A 21494-nucleotide genomic window follows, 5' to 3' on the forward strand; every position below is an offset into this window, starting at 1 on the left:
AATAATAAAAATGAGATAATCTATAAATAATTTGGCTACAAAAATGTTAATGCCTGAACTAAATGATTAGCGAGAGCTAAGCTTATGCTGAAATTATTTTTATAAGAAGCAAAATAAGACAAAGAGTAGGCCTCTGAGCAATGCTTGGGGGTTGCACCTGACTTCAGCCTCAGGGCAGTAGAGACCACGCCCATGGCCACGCCCACCCCCACGCGGCCTCCACTGCCTCGTTGAACCAGGCGTCCGTTTTGAGAGATGCTAGTCTTCTCCAGTGGGGAGTTCGTGTTTGCGTTTGAGGCTTTGAAGTTACCGTAAGTAACGTGTCCAGCTCTGTGCTTCCCCACCTTAAGCCTCTCCAGGAATAGGAAGCCACATAAATATTACCAAGCTGGCAGCCAGTGAGGCCCTTGGACCCAAGGAGCTCACCAGGTGTGGTGAGCCGGGAGCTGCCATTAGCCCTGTGCTCTGGGGAGGCAACTGAGGCCGAAGGGCTTCCACTTGACCCTGTCCCCGTCGGTGGGTGACAGGGGCACAAGCCGGGAAGGCCCAGTGGCTTGGCTGGCGTCCAGGGCTGGCCTGCTGTTGCCTTGTCCATGAGTCCCTCTTGGTGGGAAGTTCGGCTCTGCTCATTTGTTTCTCCCCTCCCTGCGGTCATGCCCGACGCTGCCTGTGTTCAACGTGTGAAAATGTTGTTTCTTGCCCATTTTCCAAGTTACTCATGGACGGAGCGTAAGTCTTGCTCTAGTTTCTCAATCCTAGCAAGCACATCCTAGTGTTTGACTCCAGCACCGGGTGAACGGTGGTGCCCTTTGCTGAGATGTGACAGATTTCAGAAGGAATAGGTTTGGGAGGGAAAAGCAGGGGTTCAGTGTGGGATATATTAATTTTGAGATGTCTGTGAGAAATCCAAGTGGAGATGTCGGCCGGCTGCTGGACGTTTGGAAGGGAAACAGTGTTTATTGATCTTTCCCTAATTATGATTGAACTCCAAGGATCTGTAGATGTTTGGGGAATTGTGGTAATGATTCTGGTTAAAATACTGCCTTTTATTCAGTATTCCAGCAGTATACCACCCTTCCTGTCACAAAGTTTTTGTTCTTGGACATACCACTATTTGCAGCTGCTCACACCAAGTTCATGTAGTTTCATCACAGTTTCAACATCAGCCAATTCGGACTTTTTCTCATTTCCATTGTGATTATTTTCCTTAGACCATGGGTTTTTTATAGCATTAAATTCCCAAATGTGTATTTTTGTAGTTATCGTTTTCTTACTGACTTCTAGCTGAATTGCACTGTAGTCAGAAAATACGCTCTTAAGTTTTCAATTCTTAGAAGTTTATTAAAACCAGTTGTGTAGTTCAATATATGACTTTCGATAAATGTTCAATTTGGGAAAGAATGTATATTCTGCAGTCATTGAGTATAGTGTCCCATAAGTGTTAATTAAGATTAGTTTGTTAATCGAATTGATAAAATCTTCTATATCCTTTTAGACTTTTTTGTCTGCTTATTATATCATTTATTGAGAGAAGTATGGTAAATCTCCCACCATGACTGTGGATTTGTCTATTTCTCCTGTAGAAGCCATGTGATTGGGTGCCTATGAACTGGAAATTATTTTTTAGTCATTTTGCATCTTTATGAAATGTCCTTTTTTGTCTTTACTGATGCTTTTTGCCTCAAGCAAAAAGCAAGCGAGGTTTTGATCTGCTGGTAACTAGTGAGGTAGATTGTATTATTTGGCTCCAATTCTTATCCTTCCTTTAGTTATGCCTTTTGTGTTCACACTCCTTTTGCCTTATAACTTATAATGCCCTCCTACTGTGAGTTCACTTACTCTGCTTCTGACTTTGACTTGAAGACATCCTTTGAAGCAGAGCCTTGAGATGGATTTGCATATTACAGCTTACTCTCTTGGACAACTGCCACCGTCAGGAGAATATACTCTGGCCAACTCAGTTGAGCCATACATGGAACAGAGCCAAGTCACTCCAGTCATACTAGCCGAGGCCAGTCTAGATCAGCAGAGTATGAGCAGTAAATGCTTATTGTCACATGTGACTCAGGTTTCATCTTTGATTGGTATATGCTGTTGTCCTGGTAATGGGACACTAATCTTCCCATTCTTTTAACTTCTGTAACAACAAACCAAATTCTTGTAAAGAACATATTGTTGGGCTTTGTTATTTTAATCCACTTAGACAATTTTCAATTCTTTTTATTTTTATTTTGTTTTATTTATTTGTTTATTTATTTTAAAGAATTTATTTATTTATTTGACAGACGGAGATCACAAGTAGGCAGAGAGGCAGGCAGAGAGAGAGGAGGGAGCAGGCTCCCCGCTAAGCAGAGAGCCCGTTGTGGGGCTCGATCCCAGAACCCCGAGACCATGACCCGAGCTGAAGGCAGAGGCTTAACCCACTGAACCACCCAGGTGCCCCTATTTTTATTTTTATTTTTTAAAAGATTTTAAGTAGATAGAGAGGCAGGCAGAGAAAGAGGGGGAAGCAGGCTCCCTGATGAGCAGAGAGCACAATGTGGGGCTCGATCTCAGGACCCTGGGATTATGACCTGAGCCAAAGGCAGAGGCTTAACCCACTGAGCCACCCAGGCGCCACATTCAATTCTTTTTAAACATGGAGCATTTAGACTATATTTAAAGGAATTACTGGTATATTTAAGTTTAAATTTGATTTACCACTTGCTTTCTATTCTTCTGTTCTGTGTTCCTTTTTCACTTTTTTCTTGCTTTTTGATTGAATAATATTTATGATTTCATTTTCTTTGTTGGCTTATTATATACACACCCCTTTTCTCAGAGGTTACTTCGTGGTGTACAGTATACATCTTTAACTTATCAGAGTCTACTTTTAAGTTATATTATACCACCTCATCATATATCATATGAGAACTGATTAACAGTACACTTTCATTTTCCTGCTCCTGGCCTTTAATCTCTTGTCATACATTTTATTGCTACAGTTGTTACAAGCAGAACTATTAATTATTATTGCTTTTGTTTCAGTCAATTATCTTCTGAAGTAATTTTATAAATAAGAAAAACATTATTTTATATCCACCCATATATTGAATATTTCTGGTGCACCTCATTTCTTTATGTAAATGTGTATTTCCACCTGGTAGCTTTTTCCTTCATATTGGGTGATCTTAACATTTCTTGTAGCGCAAGTCAGCTGGTGATTAATTCTTTTCTAGTTTTGAATATCCGAAAGGTCTTTACTTCACTTTAATTAAAAAAAATGTTTAAGATTTTATTTATTAGGGGCACCTGGGTGGCTCAGTTGATTAAGCATCTGCTTAATCTCCCCTGTTTGTATGCTCTCTCTCTCTCAGATAAAGAAATCAATTTTTTATTAGAGAGTGAATGAGAGAGAGAAAACACCAGTGCGGAGAGGGAGAAGCAGATTCCATGCTGAGCAGGGAAACTGACTCGAGATTCAGTCCCCAGACTCTGGGACCATGACCTGAGCTGAAGGCAGACACTTAACCAACTGAGCCAACCAGGTGCCCTTTCACTTTCATTTTTTAACACTGTTCATTATGAGTGCTGAATTCTAGCTAAATGTGTTTTATTCAGTTCCTTAAAGATGTTGCTCCACTGTCTTTTGGCTTGTATTGTTTTCAACAAATTATTTTTGTTGAAAAAAATGTCAAGAAGTCCTCTTTATTCCACATGTAATATGCCTTTCCTCTCTGGCTGGTGGTGAGATTTTCTCTTTACTAGTGTTTTTAAGCATCTTGATTATGATGTGTCTTATAGGTTGCTGTGTGTACTTTTCCTTGGGGTTTGGTGTGCTTCTTGGTTCTGTAGGTTTATAGTTTTCATCATATTTGGAAACATTTTGGCCATTAATTTTTCAGATATTGTGTTTATCCCTTTCTCCCCCCGCCCCCCACCTTTTAGGGATTCCAGGCATGTTTATATTAGCCTGCTTATAGTTATTGTGTAGCTCACAGTTGATCTCTTCATTTAAAAAAAAATTCTCAAGTTCTCTAATCCTTTCCTTGGTAGTATCTAATCTGCTATTAATCCTTGCAGTGTACTTTTCATCTCAGACACTATGTCTTTTATCTCTAAAAGTTCAGTTTACATATTTTTTAAAAGATTTTATTCATTTATTTGAGAATAAATTTGAGAGAGATTATAAGTAGGCAGAGAGGCAGGCAGAGAGAGAGGGGGAAGCATGCTCCCTGCCAAGCAGAGAGCCCGATGCAGGGCTTGATCCCAGGACCCTGAGATCATGACCTGAGCTGAAGACAGAGGCTTAACCCACTGAGCCACCCAGGCGCCCCCAGTTTACATATTTTAAAAATACCTTCCATGTCTCTCCTTAACATGCTTATTTTCTTCCACTGTCTTCAACGTACTGAATACAGTTGTAAACATGTTTGGTGTCCTTCCCTGCTAATTATATCACCTGAGACATTTCTGAGTTGTTGATTGATAGTTTTTTTTCCCTCCATATAGGTGCATTCTCTTTTTTATGTTCCTGGTAATTTTTGATTGTATACTAGGCATTGAGAATTTTGTTTTGTTGGCTTCTTCTCTTGTATTTTTGTTGTTGTTGTTGTTTGTTTGGTTGGTTGGTTTTTATTCTGATCTTTGTTTCAGAACAGAGCCAAGTTATTTGGAAACATTTTGACTATCTTGCAGCTCATTTTTTAAATTTATTTATTTATTTGGGAGAGAGTGAGAGAATGAACCAGGGGAGGGACAGAGAAGCAGGCTCCCTGCTGAGCAGGGAGCCCAATGTGGGACTCAATCCCAGGACTCTGGGATCATGACCTGAGCTGAAGGCAGATGCTTAACCAACTGAGCCACCCAGGCGCCCTTGAATCTCATTTTTAAGCTTCGTTTGGCTAGGCCATTGTCCTTAGTAGTAGCCTTTAATGTAGGCCTAATTTTTTTTTCCACTATTGAGGCAATACCCTTCTGAGTATGCTTCCAAGTGCCTATGTGTTATAAGGCTTTTCTGCTCTGGAGGAAACACCAACTATTCCCAGCCTTTTGTGAGCTCTAAATGTCTAACCACCTCGTTTTGTGTGATTCTTTTTCTAACATCAGATAATTTCTTCACAAGCAAGTACTGATTAGTATTCAGCTGGAGACTTGAAAAGACATGGAGGGAGGTACTTTTCCTTCCCTTCTGTCTGCTCAGTTCAGGGATACTGCCGGGATCCACCTACAATCTCACTCCCAGGGATTCATCCTGGAAACTGTATCCAAATTGCATTTACAATACTCACTTCCTTTGTTTCTTCTCTCTCAAAGATTGCTATCCTTCACTGCTTATTGTCTACTGTGTGAAAACCTTTCTTTCATATTTTCCCCAGGTTTTTTAGTCACTTAAGCTGGGAAGGTTACTCCAGTCCCTGTTACTCACATTTTTTGCCAGAAGTCTATGTTGAGACTATGCACTCTGAACTACAGCACTACCTTTCACAGAAAAACAGAGTGGAGCACAACAGAAAGTTTTCAGGGGTAGAGACCGTGCCTGGGATCAGGCCCTTTAAGACTTCTTGTTTGTTTATTCTTAAATACTTAGGGGTTTTTGTTTTTGTTTTTGTTTTCTTCCCCTAATTCCACACGAATTTTGTCTGAAAGTATCCTATTAAAGTAAGGTGAGAAAATTCAGTAGTAACAGCTAGATATAGCTTAATATGTCCCTCCCTCCCTCCCTCTTTCTTTGTTTCTTTCTTTGTTTCTCTTTGTTTCTTTGTTTCTTCGTTTCTTTCTTCTTTCCCTAGTAAGAAAAACCCTTGTCTGTCAATAAAATGTAACGTTCAACTTCTTTAAGTGTCCTTAAAGTAAGGGGGAACATCCTTCTTTGTTCTTTCTTTATCGTTGTTGGAATTTAGAATGATAGATGCAGCTCAAGGGGCAGCCATTTTGGACCCTGAGAAGGAAGCCCTGTGCTGCTGTGGAACAGGAAAATGGAAGATGTCTGGGTTCTTAATGACATTGTGAAGCCACGTACCACATAATTTTTTAAATATTTTTGTTGGCAAAAGAAAAAACAAACTTGTCTTATTTCAGCCATTGCTATTTTGAAAATTCCATCATTTAAATTGAGGCCAACCCTAACTAATTCCAATGAGAGAGGAGCATAAGTGATGGGGCAGGCAGCTATATATCTGAGTCACTTATTAGTCAATGATTATATTTTTCTCACACCTCACTCATGCCTCTTAAGCTCTCAGGTTATTTCAAGAGCACATTATAGTTGAAAAAACACATTTGTATATATTATCTAATTATAATTTGTATATATTATCTAATGCTTTCCCCATTTATTAGTTGCCTAGGGCAGACAATATGATCCCATTTTAGAGGTAAGAAAACTAAACCTCGAATGGTGCATGACTGCAGTAAATACTAAACAAGTTAGTGGAAAAGGGGGGTGAAGCTCTACTCATCCACTGAATCCAGTGCATTATCCTAGATTATAAACTTTAAAATCTATCTTTTTTTGATGGAATTTTCTGTAGGGCAGTGAGGTAGGAAACTTTTGAAGGAGCTTTTAGATCCTAATAATTTTATTTGTCATTTCAGCAAAAAGGTGCACCATGCTTAAGGGCAACAGGATTGAGCCTGGGAGCCAGAGAAGAGTGAAAAGGCATTATCCATGGATCCTATGTGGCTGCAACCGACAATGCTATATCACCTTGATTACTGGTTGCTACACCTGCGAGTGGCAGTTCAAGCAGGAGAAAAAGTCTTTACCTGGACCCTGCTGCTGCTCTTGGGTATAGAGACATGGGAAGGAGTTGGACCATACTTTCTCAGATATGGGGAACGTGGGCTGGTCCCTGCCTGTGAGAGCTCATTAGAGTCTCCAGGACTGGGCATGGTAGGGCTCTAGTTCTTTGATGAAAAGCCTACTGCAGTTCTGGAGCCAGAGTTAACCTTACAGAAACACATGCTTGTTTTCCTCATCTTCTTTCACTTTCATTTGCTTCTCCTTTTTTTTTTTTTTAAAAACTACCTCTTTTATGTCATTCATTTACTCATTGATTTACTTTTGCTCTCATTCATTTAGTTACCCTTGAAAAAGTGAAGTTTAGTATAATTAGATGTTTTTGACTAGGAATTACAAGAATGCCTGAATCTTTAATTCTCTCTTCATTGTAAGTTTCCCAAAGAGCTGTGTTTATGAGGAAAATAACAGCAAGTGGGAAACAAGGTATTCCTTTATTATTGGTCAGGCTAATGCTTGATTTTCCCTAATGAAAAACTTTAGTAAGACTGAATGGTGGCATGTGGCCTAGCCTTATTGAGGGCCTCTTACTTTAAACTCTCGGTTATATGTTGGGATTCTCTGGTGGGCTGTTTGATATAAAAGACCAAATGATGAGCACACTGAAGGGATAAGAGGGCCATATCCTGAAACTTCATGTACTTATAAACACAGTCCAACCAGGCTCTGAGATTCTGACCAGTTAGATCACTAGTTTCTTATGCCTACGATGGGAAACACAGGAAAAGGGGTAGAAATGGGAAGTTTTCCTAGATTAGGAGAAGTGTTCTTCTGTCTCCTATATCTTACCTTCCTAGTTATTCTACCCACCTTTAGCTGATAAGGACTAGTTTATATACTAGTGACTGGGAATAACAAATGGCTTTGATATGATTCCTGCTTTCAAGCAGTTCATAGTCACTTGGTGGAAGAGACAAGCACAATGCAGTCTTAAAATACTGAGAGTATTTATGTGTGTATGTGTATATGCATACATGCCTCCATGTGCCAAGAGAAGGGTTGAAAATACTTCATATAGAAGGTGAAAGGTGGTTAAGAATTGGGTAGGTGAGGATTAGGGGATGGCAGAAGAAATCATTTTGGAGGAGTCAGGTATAAGGTTTACCTTAAGTTGAACAGAGGATACAAATGGCAAAGCAATGGGAAACAAAGCTAGAGAGGGAGATGGGACCAGTGTTATTTGGTTTTAAAAATTTGATCTCTGCCATGTAGGACATAAAGAGTCCCTAAAGATGGTAAACAGTTGTTGCCTGATCTGTGTTTTGGAATGATTATTTGACCATGTGGAGGATGCATTGGAAGGTATGAAACAGGGAGGGAGACATCTTTGCCTTCAAAGAGAAAGTGATAGCAGTATATAAGGTAAGAGATGTTGGTGGTCTGGATTAGAGTAGTGATGGTAAAGATGGAGAAGAGTGAATTGATTCAACAGATACTTACTAGAGATGAGGCAGTAAGTTACATGAGAGTTACTATGTACTAAGAGAAGGAAAAGAGAGTCTTCGTGTGCAGGGTGATATTTGAGTCAGTGTGGTATTATGGAAAAATTCCTGGACTAGAGCATGTTTGGATATTATATCCCACTCTGCCCTTGGACTGGTTATGTGAGATCTCCCAGCCTCTCTACAGTTAGGGAATTTAACTAGATAATTCCTAGGGTTCCTAGATAATTCTCAAGGCCTCATTTCTGCTGAGGGAAAGGAGGATAAGAACTAAGATCTTGTGTTTTGGGAAAAGACTGCCTGTATTCAATTTATGGCTTTACCCTTGACTATCTCCAAATTAGAGCTTTACCACTGTGTTACCTTGGGCAAGTAACTTAACATCTGGTGCTTTACATGTCTTATTAGAATAATGGAGGTGGAACAGTAGTACCTATGAATAGGATTTGTTGTGGGGATGGAAGAGGTAATATGTTGAAGACACTTAGAATTGTGCTTGTCACACAATTAACCTCCAATAAATGTTAGCTATTTTATTACTCTTCTTGGAGTGACTGACTTGCAGAAGTGATCTTTCACATATAGAAATATGGGTACAAGGGATTGTGAGTAGAGGGAATGAGGTAGTTAGAAGTCAAGGGACAGAGAAGCACAGTAATGTGCTTAGGAAAAACAAATTTCCAGTGTTGAGGTAGGGACATGTGAAATGATGGTAAGTAGTAGGGTGGAAAGGAATATTTTGACCAAATTATGAAACATCTTTGTGTCAAGTTAAAGTATTTGAATTTTCTCTTGTAAACAGTGAGGAGCCTTTGAAAATGCTTGAGCAAGAATGGTAACAACGAGAATCAAAATAAGGAAATGGATTTATTCATCCATTGGAACACTTACTATGTGCCACAGTGAATTAAGACAATTAAGGCCTCAGACCTCCTGCAGATTATAATCTAGTGGGATGAGTTAGTTAATAGACAGTAAATGAAGAAAGATTATTTCAGATTGTGATAAGAGCTTTGAAGATAATAAACAGGAAACGGTGTTAGAACCTGGGATGGGAGAGTGGTTGGAGAAGACCTCTTCGAAAAAGGGTCATGTGAACGGTCTCCTAAATGGAGAGGTAGAGTCAGCCATACGTACATCTGGGGCAAAAGTATTCCAGGCAGAGGCACTAGACAGTACAAAGGTTTTGAGGTGGAAGCAAATTCGGTTATATTCTAGAAACAGAAAGAAGGCCAGTGTGGCTGGCATTTAGAAATGGAGTGTGTAGGATGGGATGAGGTCAGGGATGGACAGGGGTTGATCATGGAGGGCCTTGTTGCCATGACAGGCAGTTTGATGGTACCTTAGTACAATAGGAAGCTCTGGCAGGGTTTTGAGGAGGGTAATGACATTATTTGATAGTTTTTTTTTAAAAATATTTTATTTATTTATTTATTTGACAGACAGAGATCACAAGCAGGCAGAGAGGCAGGCAGAGAGAGAGAGGTGGAAGCAGGCTCCCCACTAAGCAGAGAGCCCGACATGGGGCTTGATCCCAGGACCCTGGGATCACGACCTGAGTTGAAGGCAGAGGCTTTAACCCGTCGAGCCACCCAGGTGCCTCTATCTGATACATTTTTAAAAGTCCACGTAAGATTTAGTAAAGTGTAAGATCTGAGTCAAAGATCCTGTGTTCTTCACCCTCCTACACTCAGTGCATCTCGATAGCTGTAATGTCTCTCATCTTTTTAGAACACAGTTTCTACATTTTTCATTTTATTTCTTTGTTTTTGCTTTTCACAGTAATGCCATAATTTAGACAGGGCAGGGATTATTCTGTCCAGTGTCAACTGATTAAATGTAGTGTCCCAAAGAGGCAGAATTCTTTTTCAGGTGATAAGGAAGCGTTAAGATTATAACTCAGATAGCAACCCAAACCTAACATTCCCAGGAAGGATTTGGCAACCTCTGGTATTACTGGTTTATGATGTGACTTTCAGTGAAGGGGGTTGTCTTCAGGGCTGTTTGAACACCTCCTCTGTAAAGATATCCTCCATCTTGGCTTTAGGCTCAGAGATCTGGGCAGTGTCCTTGCCACTTCTTGGTTTTGTGACCTTGAGCCAATTACTTTACCTCTCTGAGCTTTAGTTCTTCTGCAAAATAAGGTTAAGAATACCTAACTTATATGGCCATATTGAAAAAGAAATCAAATGAAGATAGTTTATGAAATTTCTAGCATTGTATTGGCACAAGGTAGCTACTCAAAAAAAAAAAAAAAAAGCTTTATTCCCTAACCTGTCCCCCGTCCCCCAAATTTGGGTAGGTTAGTGACTAAATGAACCAGTGAGTGATGATTGAATGAATTACTCAATGAATGAGTCAGCAAACGAATGTTTGGTAGATGGAGGGGAGGATGAAAGCAGCAGATGATTGTTAAGAGCCAGCTGCATTTAAGAAACTGTGCTAGAAAAGAAAAAAAAAAACTGTGCTAGAGTCATAGGGTAGCTCTATTTTTAATTTCTTAAGGAATCTCCACACTGTTTTCCAAAGTGGCCTCACCAACTTGCATTCCCACCAACAGTGTAAGAGGGTTCCCCTTTCTCCACATTCTCTCCAACACACGTCATTTACTGTCTTCTTGATTTTGGCCATTCTAACTGGTGTGAGGTGGTATCTCAATGCTGAGTGAAATAAGTCAAGCAGAGAAAAGTCAGTTATCATATGGTTTCACTTACTTGTGGAGCATAAGGAATAACACTGAGGACATTAGGAGAAGGAAAAGAAAAGTGAATTGGGGGAAATTGGAGGGGGAGACAAACCATGAGAGACTGTGGACTCTGAGAAACAAACTGAAGGTTTTAGAGGGAAGGGGATGGGGGGTTGGGTGAGCCTGGTGGTGGGTATTAAGGAGGGCACATATTGCATGGAGCACTGGGTGTGGTGCATAAATAATGAATCTTGGAACACTGAAAAAATAAAATCAATACAAATAAGTTTTGAAGTAGTAAAAAAAAAGAAACTGGAAACCACTAGACATTGGCAGGATGGAGGTGTGTAACTGAAGTTCCTATTCCTCAGAGAAGAAACTGTCTCACTGAATACAAACAGATAAACATGTAATTGCAGTTAAGTGTAATACATATTCTAAATAGGCTTATACAAAATTCCATAGGGGTAAAGAGACTACAGTGGTCACTCCAGCCTCCTGAGGATAATGCATGGCATTGCAACTCTGCAGAACTTTGACAAGTGTATACAGACACTGCTGAGGTAACATGGATACATGGAACTAATTTATACTTTTTTCTTTCTCTTCCCAGAGAGAGAAGTTATTTTACCCATTTCTGATTGCTTCATTTTTGCTGTCTTTGATTTTGCTGTTTTTGTGGATAGAAACTTCAAATGATTACTTTGGCTTTGACTGGTGAGTTTCATGTTTTGTATTTTCATTTCTATAGGGGCTCTTTGGTTTGTGGACCACCTGAATTGTACCTCAGGCTGATAAGATTGGGTGGCATAAGAGGGAGGGTCACAAAATTGGTTTTTCGACAGTGACTGGGTAAGAGGCCTGACTCTGGCTTGGAGGAAGGATGCTCAGCACCACCATTTGTGATGCTAACCGTCCACATTGAGACTGGATCTGGTGCAGTGGGAAGCTATTCCAGTGACTCTCTGAAACCTTGTTCCCCAGTCTTTTTGTCTGGGCTACTGATGCCTACACTTGGTCTTCATGATCTCTGTCCATGAACCCTCATGTCTCTGCCTCACCTCTGGCCTCTGCCTCTTCCTTCTGTCCCCAGGGAGCTTCCTAGGACTCTGAACACAGAAATGGGTATCCTTCTGGGCATCCTTTCCTGGCCAAACTCTTCATCCTGGACTGCTCCCAGCAATTCCAGTTTCTCTGGCTTGATGATTGCAAACTTACCCACTATTTGGTATTTGGCTGAGAAAGGGGTATGTTTGGATAAGAGGCTTTTTTTTTTTAAATGGAATACAATTAAGCTTTACTTTAATAGAAGTAAAATGTGTTTTGTTTTGTTTGAAGAGCGGGTGGAGAGAGAGAGAAAATCATAAGCAGGCTCCACACACACATACAGCCTGGGACTTGATCTCATAACCCTGAGATCATGTCCTGAGCCAAAATCAAGTGTTGGACACTTAACTGACTGAGCCACCCAGGCACCCCTGGTTTGTTACTTTAAATATAAAAATTTGAAAAATATAAAAATCTGCTTTGTCTTATTCTTGAGTGACAATCACTTGTTGGTATATTTCCCAGCATTTTTTTCTACATTTGTTTTTATATTATTGCATTCATACCATACAAAACATGTAATTTTGTTTTTCCTTTTCATTTAAGATAATAAGAAAGATTTTGACAAATTACTAATAACTGAGAATCATTTAAAATGGTTGCAAAATATTTCATGATATGAGGATGCTGTAATACACTTAAACACTTTTTATTGTTATGCATTATGTTTCCAATTTTTTTGTTTTTATGAAATAGGAGTGCAGAGAAAGCTTTGTATTCTGACGTAGGTCTTAGACTAGATTTCCACAAGTAGAGTTATTGAGTTAAGAAGAATAAATATTTGTAGTATTCATTATGCCTGTTGCTGAAGTACTTACTCAAAAGAAGGTAGTGATTTTCATTCATGACAGATATATAAGAGTTTCTGGGTTTTGTTTGTTTTAGTGAGAGAGAGAGCAAGCACGCATGTGTGCGTGTTTGCCTGAGTGGAGGTGGGGGAGGGGCAAAGGGAGAGGGATGGGGAGAGAATCTTAAGCAGGCTCCACACCCATTGTGGAGCCAAGTTGGGACTCAGTCTCAGCACCCTGAGGTCATGACCTGAGTCTAGATCAAGAGTTGGATGCTCAATCAACTGAACCACCCAGGAGCCCTGAGAGTTTCTATTATAACCTGTGATTGATAGCATTAACCATTCTTATTTTGAATAATTTTTATTTATTTTCTAGATAGGATTTGTTTTGTTTTAATTTAATCATTAAGTGTTAAAACTTGTTTAATTCATTTTCTTTTTAGAAATATGCACACACACCCCACATATCTTTTATCAATTCATCTACCAGTAGACTCTTAGGTTGTTTCCATGTCTTGACTGTTGTAAATAATGCTACAAAGAATATGGGGGTTACATATCTTTTTGAGTTAATGTTTTCATTTCCTTTGGATAAATACCCAGACGTGGAATTGCTGAATTGTATGGTAGTTCTATTCTTAAATTTTTTGAGGAAGCTTCATACTGTTTCCACAGTGACTGTGCCAGTTTATATTCCCACCAGCAGTGCACAAGTGTTATCCTTTCTCTATATCCTCACCAACACTTTTTTTTTTTAAAGATTTTTATTTGAGAGAGCGAAAGAGAGTGAGCTTGAGCAGGGGGAGGGGCAGAGGGAGAAGAGGTTCCCTGATGAACAAGAAGCCAGATGCAGGGCTTGATACCAGGACCCTGGGATCATGACCTGAGCCAAAGGCAAACACTTAACTTACTTGAGCCACCCAGGTGGCACAACACTTTGTTTTTAAATTGAGGTTTAATTGACACACAACATTATATTAGTTTTAGGTATATAACACATTTGTTTCATGTTTGTATATATTGCAAAATAATCATCACATAAGCCTAGTTAACATCTGTCACCATACAGAGTTGCAAACTTTTTTTCTTATGATAAGATCTTTTTAAAATTTACTCTCTTAGCAACTTTCAGATGTACAATACAGTATTATTAATTATAGATACCATGCTGTGCATTATATCCCCATGACTTATTTATTTTATAACTGGAAATTTTTACCTTTTGACTCCCTGCACCCATTTTGCCTTCCTACTGCCCCCTGCCTCTGGCAACCACCAGTCTGTTCTTTGTATATGTGAGCTTGATTTTTGTTTTTTGTTTTGTTTTATTTTTTTATGATTTCACATATAAATGAGATTATATGCTGTCTGTCTTTCTCTGACTTTGTTTCACTTAGCATAATACTCTCAGGGTCCATCCATGTTGCACATAGCAAGGTTTCATTCTTTTTTTATGGCTGAATAATATTCCGTTATGTATATATACCACATTTTTCTTTATTAATCCATTGATGGACACTTAGTTTCCATATCATGGCCATTAGGAATAATGCACTAAAGATAGGGGTGCATATGTCTTCTTGAATTAGTGTTTTTATTTTCTTTGGATAAATACCTTAAAGTGGAATTGGTAGGTCACATGGTATTTCCATTTTTAATTTTTTGAGGAACTTCCATATTTTTTTCCAGAGTGGGTGCACCAGTTTGGATTCCCACCAACAGTGCACAAAGGTTCCCTTTTCTCCACATCCTCACGCATTTGTTACCTTGGCTTTTGGTGATAGCCATTCTAACAGGTCTCATTGTGGTTTCGATTTGCGTTTGCTTGATGATTAATGATGTTGAACCCCTTTTCATGCATCTGTTGGCCTGAATGTCTTTTGGAAAAATGTCTGCTCAGATCCTCTACCCCCTTTTTAAAATGCATTTTAAATTTATTAATTATTTTTATTAACATACAATGTATTATTTGCCCCAGGGATACAGGTCTCTGAATCATCAGGCTTACACACTTCACAGCACTTACCATATCTCTGCCCTTTTTTTTTAAGAGTTTTTTAATTTATTTATTTGAAAGACAGAGATCACAAGCAGGCAGAAAGGCAGGCAGAGAGAGAGGAAGGGAAGCAGGCTCCCCGCCCAGCAGAGAGTCCAATGCGGGCCTTGATCCCAGGACCCTGGGATCATGACCTGAGCAGAAGGCAGAGGCTTTACCCACTGAGCCACACAGGCGCTCCTCTCTGCCCTTTTTTAACTGGATTGCTTATTTGCTCTTGAATCATAGGAGTTTTTATGTATTTTGAGTATTAGAATATGATTTGCTAATATTTTCTTTATTTGGTAGTTTGCCATTTATTTATTTATTTATTTGGCATAACAGTATCCATTGTTTTTACACCACACCCAGTGCTCCATGCAATCCATGCCCTCTCTAATACCCACCACCTGGTTCCCCCAACCTCCCACCCCCCACCACTTCAAACCACTCAGATTGTTTTTCAGAGTCCATATTCTCTCATGGTTCACCTCCCCTTCCAATTTCTCCCAACGCCCTTCTCCTCTCTAACTCCCCTTGTCCTCCATGCTATTTGTTATGCTCCACAAATAAGTGAAACCATATAATAATTGACTCTCTCTGCTTGACTTATTTCACTCAGCATAATCTCTTCCAGTCCTGTCCATGTTGCTACAAAAGTTGGGTATTCATCCTTTCTGATGGAGGCATAATACTCCATAGTGTATATGGACCACATCTTCCTTATCCATTCGTCCATTGAAGGGCATCTTGGTTCTTTCCACAGTTTGGTGACCGTGGCCATTGCTGCTATAAACATTGGGGTACAGATGGCGCTTCTTTTCACTACATCTGTATCTTAGGGATAAATACCCAGTAGTGCAATTGCAGGGTCATAGGGAAGCTCTATTTTTAATTTCTTGAGGAATCTCCACACTGTTCTCCAAAGTGGCTGCACCAACTTGCATTCCCACCAACAGTGTAAGAGGGTTCCCCTTTCCCCACATCCCCTCCAACACATGTTGTTTCCTGTCTTGCTAATTTTGGTCAAATAATCTTCGACAAAACAGGAAAAAATATACAGTGGAAAAAAGACAGTCTCTTCAATAAATGGTGCTGGGAAAACTGGACAGCTACATGTAGAAGAATGAAACTCGACCATTCTCTTACACCGTACACAAAGATAAACTCAAAATGGATAAAAGACCTCAACGTGAGACAGGAATCCATCAGAATCCTAGAGGAGAACATAGGCAGTAATCTCTTCGATATCAGCCACAGCAACTTCTTTCAAGATATGTCTCCAAAGGCAAAGGAAACAAAAGCCAAAATAAACTTTTGGGACTTCATCAAAATCAAAAGCTTCTGCACAGCAAAGGAAACAGTCAACAAAACAAAGAGGCAACCCACGGAATGGGAGAAGATATTTGCAAATGACAGTACAGACAAAAGGTTGATATCCAGGATCTATAAAGAACTCCTCAAACTCAACACACACAAAACAGATAATCATATCAAAAAATGGGCAGAAGATATGAACAGACACTTCTCCAATGAAGACATACAAATGCCTTTTTTTTTTTAAAGATTTTATTTATTTATTTGACACAGAGAGCGATCACAAGTAGGCAGAGAGAGAGGGGAAAGCAAGTCTCCCTGTGGATCAGAGAGCCCAATGTGGGGCTCGATCCCAGGACCCTGAGATCATGACCTGAGCCGAAGGCAGAGGCTTAACTCAGTGAGCCACCCAGGTGCCCCAAGCAGTTTGCCTTTTCATTTTGTTGATGGTTTGCTTTGCAGAAGCTTTTTATTTTGATGTAGTCCCACTTGTTTGTTTTTAAAATCTTTTAGGCCTGGGCTCGAAAAAGGCATGGAAGATATTAGAGAAACCCTCTCGGGAGATATAAAAGCCCTTTCTGGAGAAATAAAAGAACTAAAATCTAATCAAGTTGAAATAAAAAAAGCTATTAATGAGATGCAATAAAAAATGGAGGCTCTCACTGCTAGGATAAATGAGGCAGAAGAAAGAATTAGCGATATAGAAGACCAAATGACAGAGAATAAAGAAGCTGAGCAAAAGAGGGACAAACAGCTACTGGACCACGAGGGCAGAATTCGAGAGATAAGTGACACCATAAGACGAAACAACATTAGAATAATTGGGATTCCAGAAGAAGAAGAAAGAGAGAGGGGAGCAGAAGGTATATTGGAGAGAATTATTGGAGAGAATTTCCCCAATATGGCAAAGGGAACAAGCATCAAAATCCAGGAGGTTCAGAGAACCCCCCTCAAAATCAATAAGAATAGGTCCACACCCCGTCACCTAATAGTCAAATACAAGTCTTAGTGACAAAGAGAAAATCCTGAAAGCAGCCCGGGAGAAGAAGTCTGTAACATACAATGGTAAAAATATTAGATTGGCAGCAGACTTATCCACAGAGACCTGGCAGGCCAGAAAGAGCTGGCATGATATATTCAGAGTACTAAACGAGAAAAACATGCAGCCAAGAATACTATATCCAGCTAGGCTATCATTGAAAACAGAAGGAGAGATTAAAAGCTTCCAGGACAAACAAAAACTGAAAGAATTTGCAAACACCAAACCAGCTCTACAGGAAATATTGAAAGGGGTCCTCTAAGCAAAGAGAGACCCTAAAACTAGTAGATCAGAAAGGAACAGAAATATACAGTAACAGTCACCTTACAGGCAATACAATGGCACTAAATTCATATCTCTCAATAGTTACCCTGAATGTTAATGGGCTAAATGCCCCAATCAAAAGACACAGGGTATCAGAATGGATAAAAAAACAAAACCCATCTATATGTTGCCTACAAGAAACTCATTTTAAACCCGAAGACACCTTCAGATTTAAAGTGAGGGGGTGGAAAAGAATTTACCATGCTAATGGACATCAGAAGAAAGCAGGAGTGGCAATCCTTATATCAGATCAATTAGATTTTAAGCCAAAGACTATAATAAGAGATGAGGAAGGACACTATATCATACTCAAAGGATCTGTCCAACAAGAAGATCTAACAATTGTAAATATCTATGCCCCTAACGTGGGAGCAGCCAACTATATAAACCAATTAATAACAAAATCAAAGAAACACATCGACAATCATACAATAATAGTAGGGGACTTTAACACTCCCCTCACTGAAATGGACAGATCATCCAAGCAAAAGATCAACAAGGAAATAAAGGCCTTAAATGACACACTGGACCAGATGGATATCACAGATATATTCAGAACATTTCATCCCAAAGCAACAGAATACACATTCTTCTCTAGTGCCCATGGAACATTCTCCAGAATAGATCACATCCTCGGTCCTAAATCAGATCTTAACCGGTATCAAAAGATTGGGGTCATTCCCTGCATGTTTTCAGACCACAATGCTCTGAAGCTAGAACTCAATCGCAAGAGGAAATTTGGAAAGAACCCAAATACATGGAGACTAAACAGCATCCTTCTAAAGAATGAATGGGTCAACCAGGAAATTAAAGAAGAATTGAAAAAATTCATGGAAACAAATGATAATGAAAACACAACGGTTCAAAATCTGTGGGACACAACAAAGGCAGTCCTGAGAGGAAAATATATAGCAGTACAAGCCTTTCTCAAGAAACAAGAAAGGTCTCAGGTACACAACCTAACCCTACACCTAAAGGAGCTGGAGAAAGAACAAGAAAGAAACCCTAAACCCAGCAGGAGAAGAGAAATCATAAAGATCAGAGCAGAAATCAATGAAATAGAAACCAAGAAAACAATAGAACAAATCAACGAAACTAGGAGCTGGTTCTTTGAAAGAATTAATAAGATTGATAAACCCCTGGCCAGACTTATCAAAAAGAAAAGAGAAAGGACCCAAATCAATAAAATCATGAATGAAAGAGGAGAGATCACAACGAACACCAAAGAAATACAGACAATCATAAGAACATATTATGAGCAACTCTATGCCAACAAATTTGACAATCTGGAAGAAATGGATGCATTCCTAGAGACATACAAACTACCACAACTGAACCAGGAAGAAATAGAAAGCCTGAACAGACCCATAACCAGGAAGAAGATTGAAACACTCATCAAAAATCTCCAAACAAACAAAAGCCCAGGGCCAGATGGCTTCCCGGGGGAATTCTACCAAACATTTAAGGAAGAACTAATTCCTATTCTCCTGAAACTGTTCCAAAAAATAGAAATGGAAGGAAAACTTCCCAACTCATTTTATGAGGCCAGCATCACCTTGATCCCTAAACCAGACAAGGATCCCATCAAAAAAGAGAACTACAGACCAATATCCTTGATGAACACAGATGCAAAAATTCTCACCAAAATACTAGCCAATAGGATTCAACAGTACATTAAAAGGATTATTCACCACGACCAAGTGGGATTTATTCCAGGGCTGCAAGGTTGGTTCAACATCCGCAAATCAATCAATGGGATACAACACATTAATAAAAGAAAGAACAAGAACCATATGATACTCTCCATAGATGTTGAAAAAGCATTTGACAAAGTACAGCATCCCTTCCTGATCAAAACTCTTCACAGTGTAGGGATAGAGGGCACATACCTCAATATTATCAAAGCCATCTATGAAAAACCCATCGCAAATATCATTCTCAATGGAGAAAAACTGAAAGCATTTCCACTAAGGTCAGGAACACGGCAGGGATGTCCGTTATCACCACTGCTATTCAACATAGTACTAGAAGTCCTAGCCTCAGCAATCAGACAACAAAAGGAAATTAAAGGCATCCAAATCGGCAAAGAAGAAGTCAAACTATCACTCTTCGCAGATGATATGATACTATATGTGGAAAACCCAAAAGACTCCACTCCAAAACTGCTAGAACTCGTACAGGAATTCAGTAAAGTGTCAGGATATAAAATCAATGCACAGAAATCAGTTGCATTTCTCTACACCAACAACAAGACAGAAGAAAGAGAAATTAAGGAGTCAATCCCATTTACAATTGCACCCAAAAGTATAAGATACCTAGGGATAAACCTAACCAAAGAGACTAAGAATCTATACACAGAAAACTATAAAGTACTCATGAAAGACATTGAGGAAGACACAAAGAAATGGAAAAATGTTCCATGCTCCTGGATTGGAAGAATAAATATTGTGAAAATGTCTATGCTACCTAAAGCAATCTACACATTTAATGCAATTCCTATCAAAGTACCATCCATTTTTTTCATAGAAATGGAAAAAATAATCCTAAAATTTATATGGAACCAGAAAAGACCTCGAATAGCCAAAGGAATATTGAAAAAGAAAGCCAAAGTTGGTGGCATCACAATCCCGGACTTCAAGCTCTACTACAAAGCTGTCATCATCAAGACAGCATGGTACTGGCCCAAAAACAGACACATAGATCAATGGAACAGAATAGAGAGCCCAGAAATAGACCCTCAGCTCTATGGTCAACTAATCTTCGACAAAGCAGGAAAGAATGTCAATGGAAAAAAAGACAGCCTCTTCAATAAATGGTGTTGGGAAAACTGGACAGCCACATGCAGAAAAATGAAATTGGACCATTTCCTTACACCACACACGAAAATAGACTCAAAATGGATGAAGGACCTCAATGTGAGAAAGGAATCCATCAAAATCCTTGAGGAGAACACAGGCAGCAACCTCTTCGACCTCAGCCGCAGCAACATCTTCCTAGGAACATCGCCAAAGGCAAGGGAAGCAAGGGCAAAAATGAACTATTGGGATTTTATCAAGATCAAAAGCTTTTGCACAGCAAAGGAAACAGTTAACAAAACCAAAAGACAACTGACAGAATGGGAGAAGATATTTGCAAACGACATATCAGATAAAGGGCTAGTGTCCACAATCTATAAAGAACTTAGCAAACTCAACACCCAAAGAACAAGTAATCCAATCAAGAAATGGGCAGAAGACATGAACAGACATTTCTGCAAAGAAGACATCCAGATGGCCAACAGACACGTGAAAAAGTGCTCCATATCACTCGGCATCAGGGAAATACAAATCAAAACCACAATGAGATACCACCTCACACCAGTCGGAATGGCTAAAATTAACAAGTCAGGAAATGACAGATGCTGGCGAGGATGCAGAGAAAGGGGAACCCTCCTACACTGTTGGTGGGAATGCAAGCTGGTGCAACCACTCTGGAAAACAGCATGGAGGTTCCTCAAAATGTTGAAAATAGAACTACCCTATGACCCAGCAATTGCACTGCTGGGTATTTACCCTAAAGATACAAACGTAGTGATCCGAAGGGGCACGTGCACCCGAATGTTTATAGCAGCAATGTCTACAATAGCCAAACTATGGAAAGAACCTAGATGTCCATCAACAGACGAATGGATAAAGAAGATGTGGTATATATACACAATGGAATACTATGCAGCCATCAAAAGAAATGAAATCTTGCCATTTGCGACAACGTGGATGGAACTAGAGGGTATCATGCTTAGCGAAATAAGTCAATCAGAGAAAGACAACTATCATATGATCTCCCTGATATGAGGGAGAGGAGATGCAACATGGGGGTTAAGGGGATAGGAGAAGAGTAAATGAAACAAGATGGGATTGGGAGGGAGATAAACCATAAGTGACTCTTAATCTCACAAAACAAACTGAGGGTTGCTGGGGGGAGGGGGGTTGGGAGA

General features: G+C 39.5%; 2 protein-coding genes across 2 annotated transcripts in view; both read left to right on the forward strand.

Moving 5' to 3' along the window:
- Positions 1–605: 605 nt before the first annotated feature.
- Positions 606–11630, forward strand: LOC116865262 (glycerophosphodiester phosphodiesterase domain-containing protein 4-like). The gene is made up of 3 exons (XM_032853548.1): positions 606–729; positions 6577–6770; positions 11523–11630. Exons 1-3 carry the CDS (start codon positions 654–656, stop codon positions 11628–11630), a joined length of 378 nt encoding a protein of 125 aa, XP_032709439.1. The 5' UTR covers positions 606–653.
- Positions 11631–12024: 394 nt separating this feature from the next.
- LOC116865263 (glycerophosphodiester phosphodiesterase domain-containing protein 4-like) overlaps positions 12025–21494 on the forward strand; it is a 113089-nt gene continuing 103619 nt past the window's right edge. Inside the window, exon 1 of the mRNA XM_032853549.1 lies at positions 12025–12156. Coding sequence (XP_032709440.1) covers positions 12031–12156 — 126 coding nt within the window. The 5' untranslated portion in view covers positions 12025–12030. The remainder of the gene's footprint in view (positions 12157–21494) is intronic.

The sequence above is a fragment of the Lontra canadensis genome, unplaced genomic scaffold (assembly GCF_010015895.1).
Source record: "Lontra canadensis isolate GAN:19392208 unplaced genomic scaffold, GSC_riverotter_1.0 scaffold7, whole genome shotgun sequence".
NCBI lineage: Eukaryota > Metazoa > Chordata > Mammalia > Carnivora > Mustelidae > Lontra > Lontra canadensis.

Coding starts and splice junctions, on each gene's coding strand:
- LOC116865262 (XM_032853548.1), top strand. CDS start 654: ATGCCCGACGCTGCCTGTGTTCAACGTGTGAAAATGTTGTTTCTTGCC. Junction 730..6,576: donor AAGTTACTCATGGACGGAGC/GTAAGTCTTGCT, acceptor TTGTCATTTCAG/CAAAAAGGTGCACCATGCTT. Junction 6,771..11,522: donor GACCCTGCTGCTGCTCTTGG/GTATAGAGACAT, acceptor TTCTCTTCCCAG/AGAGAGAAGTTATTTTACCC.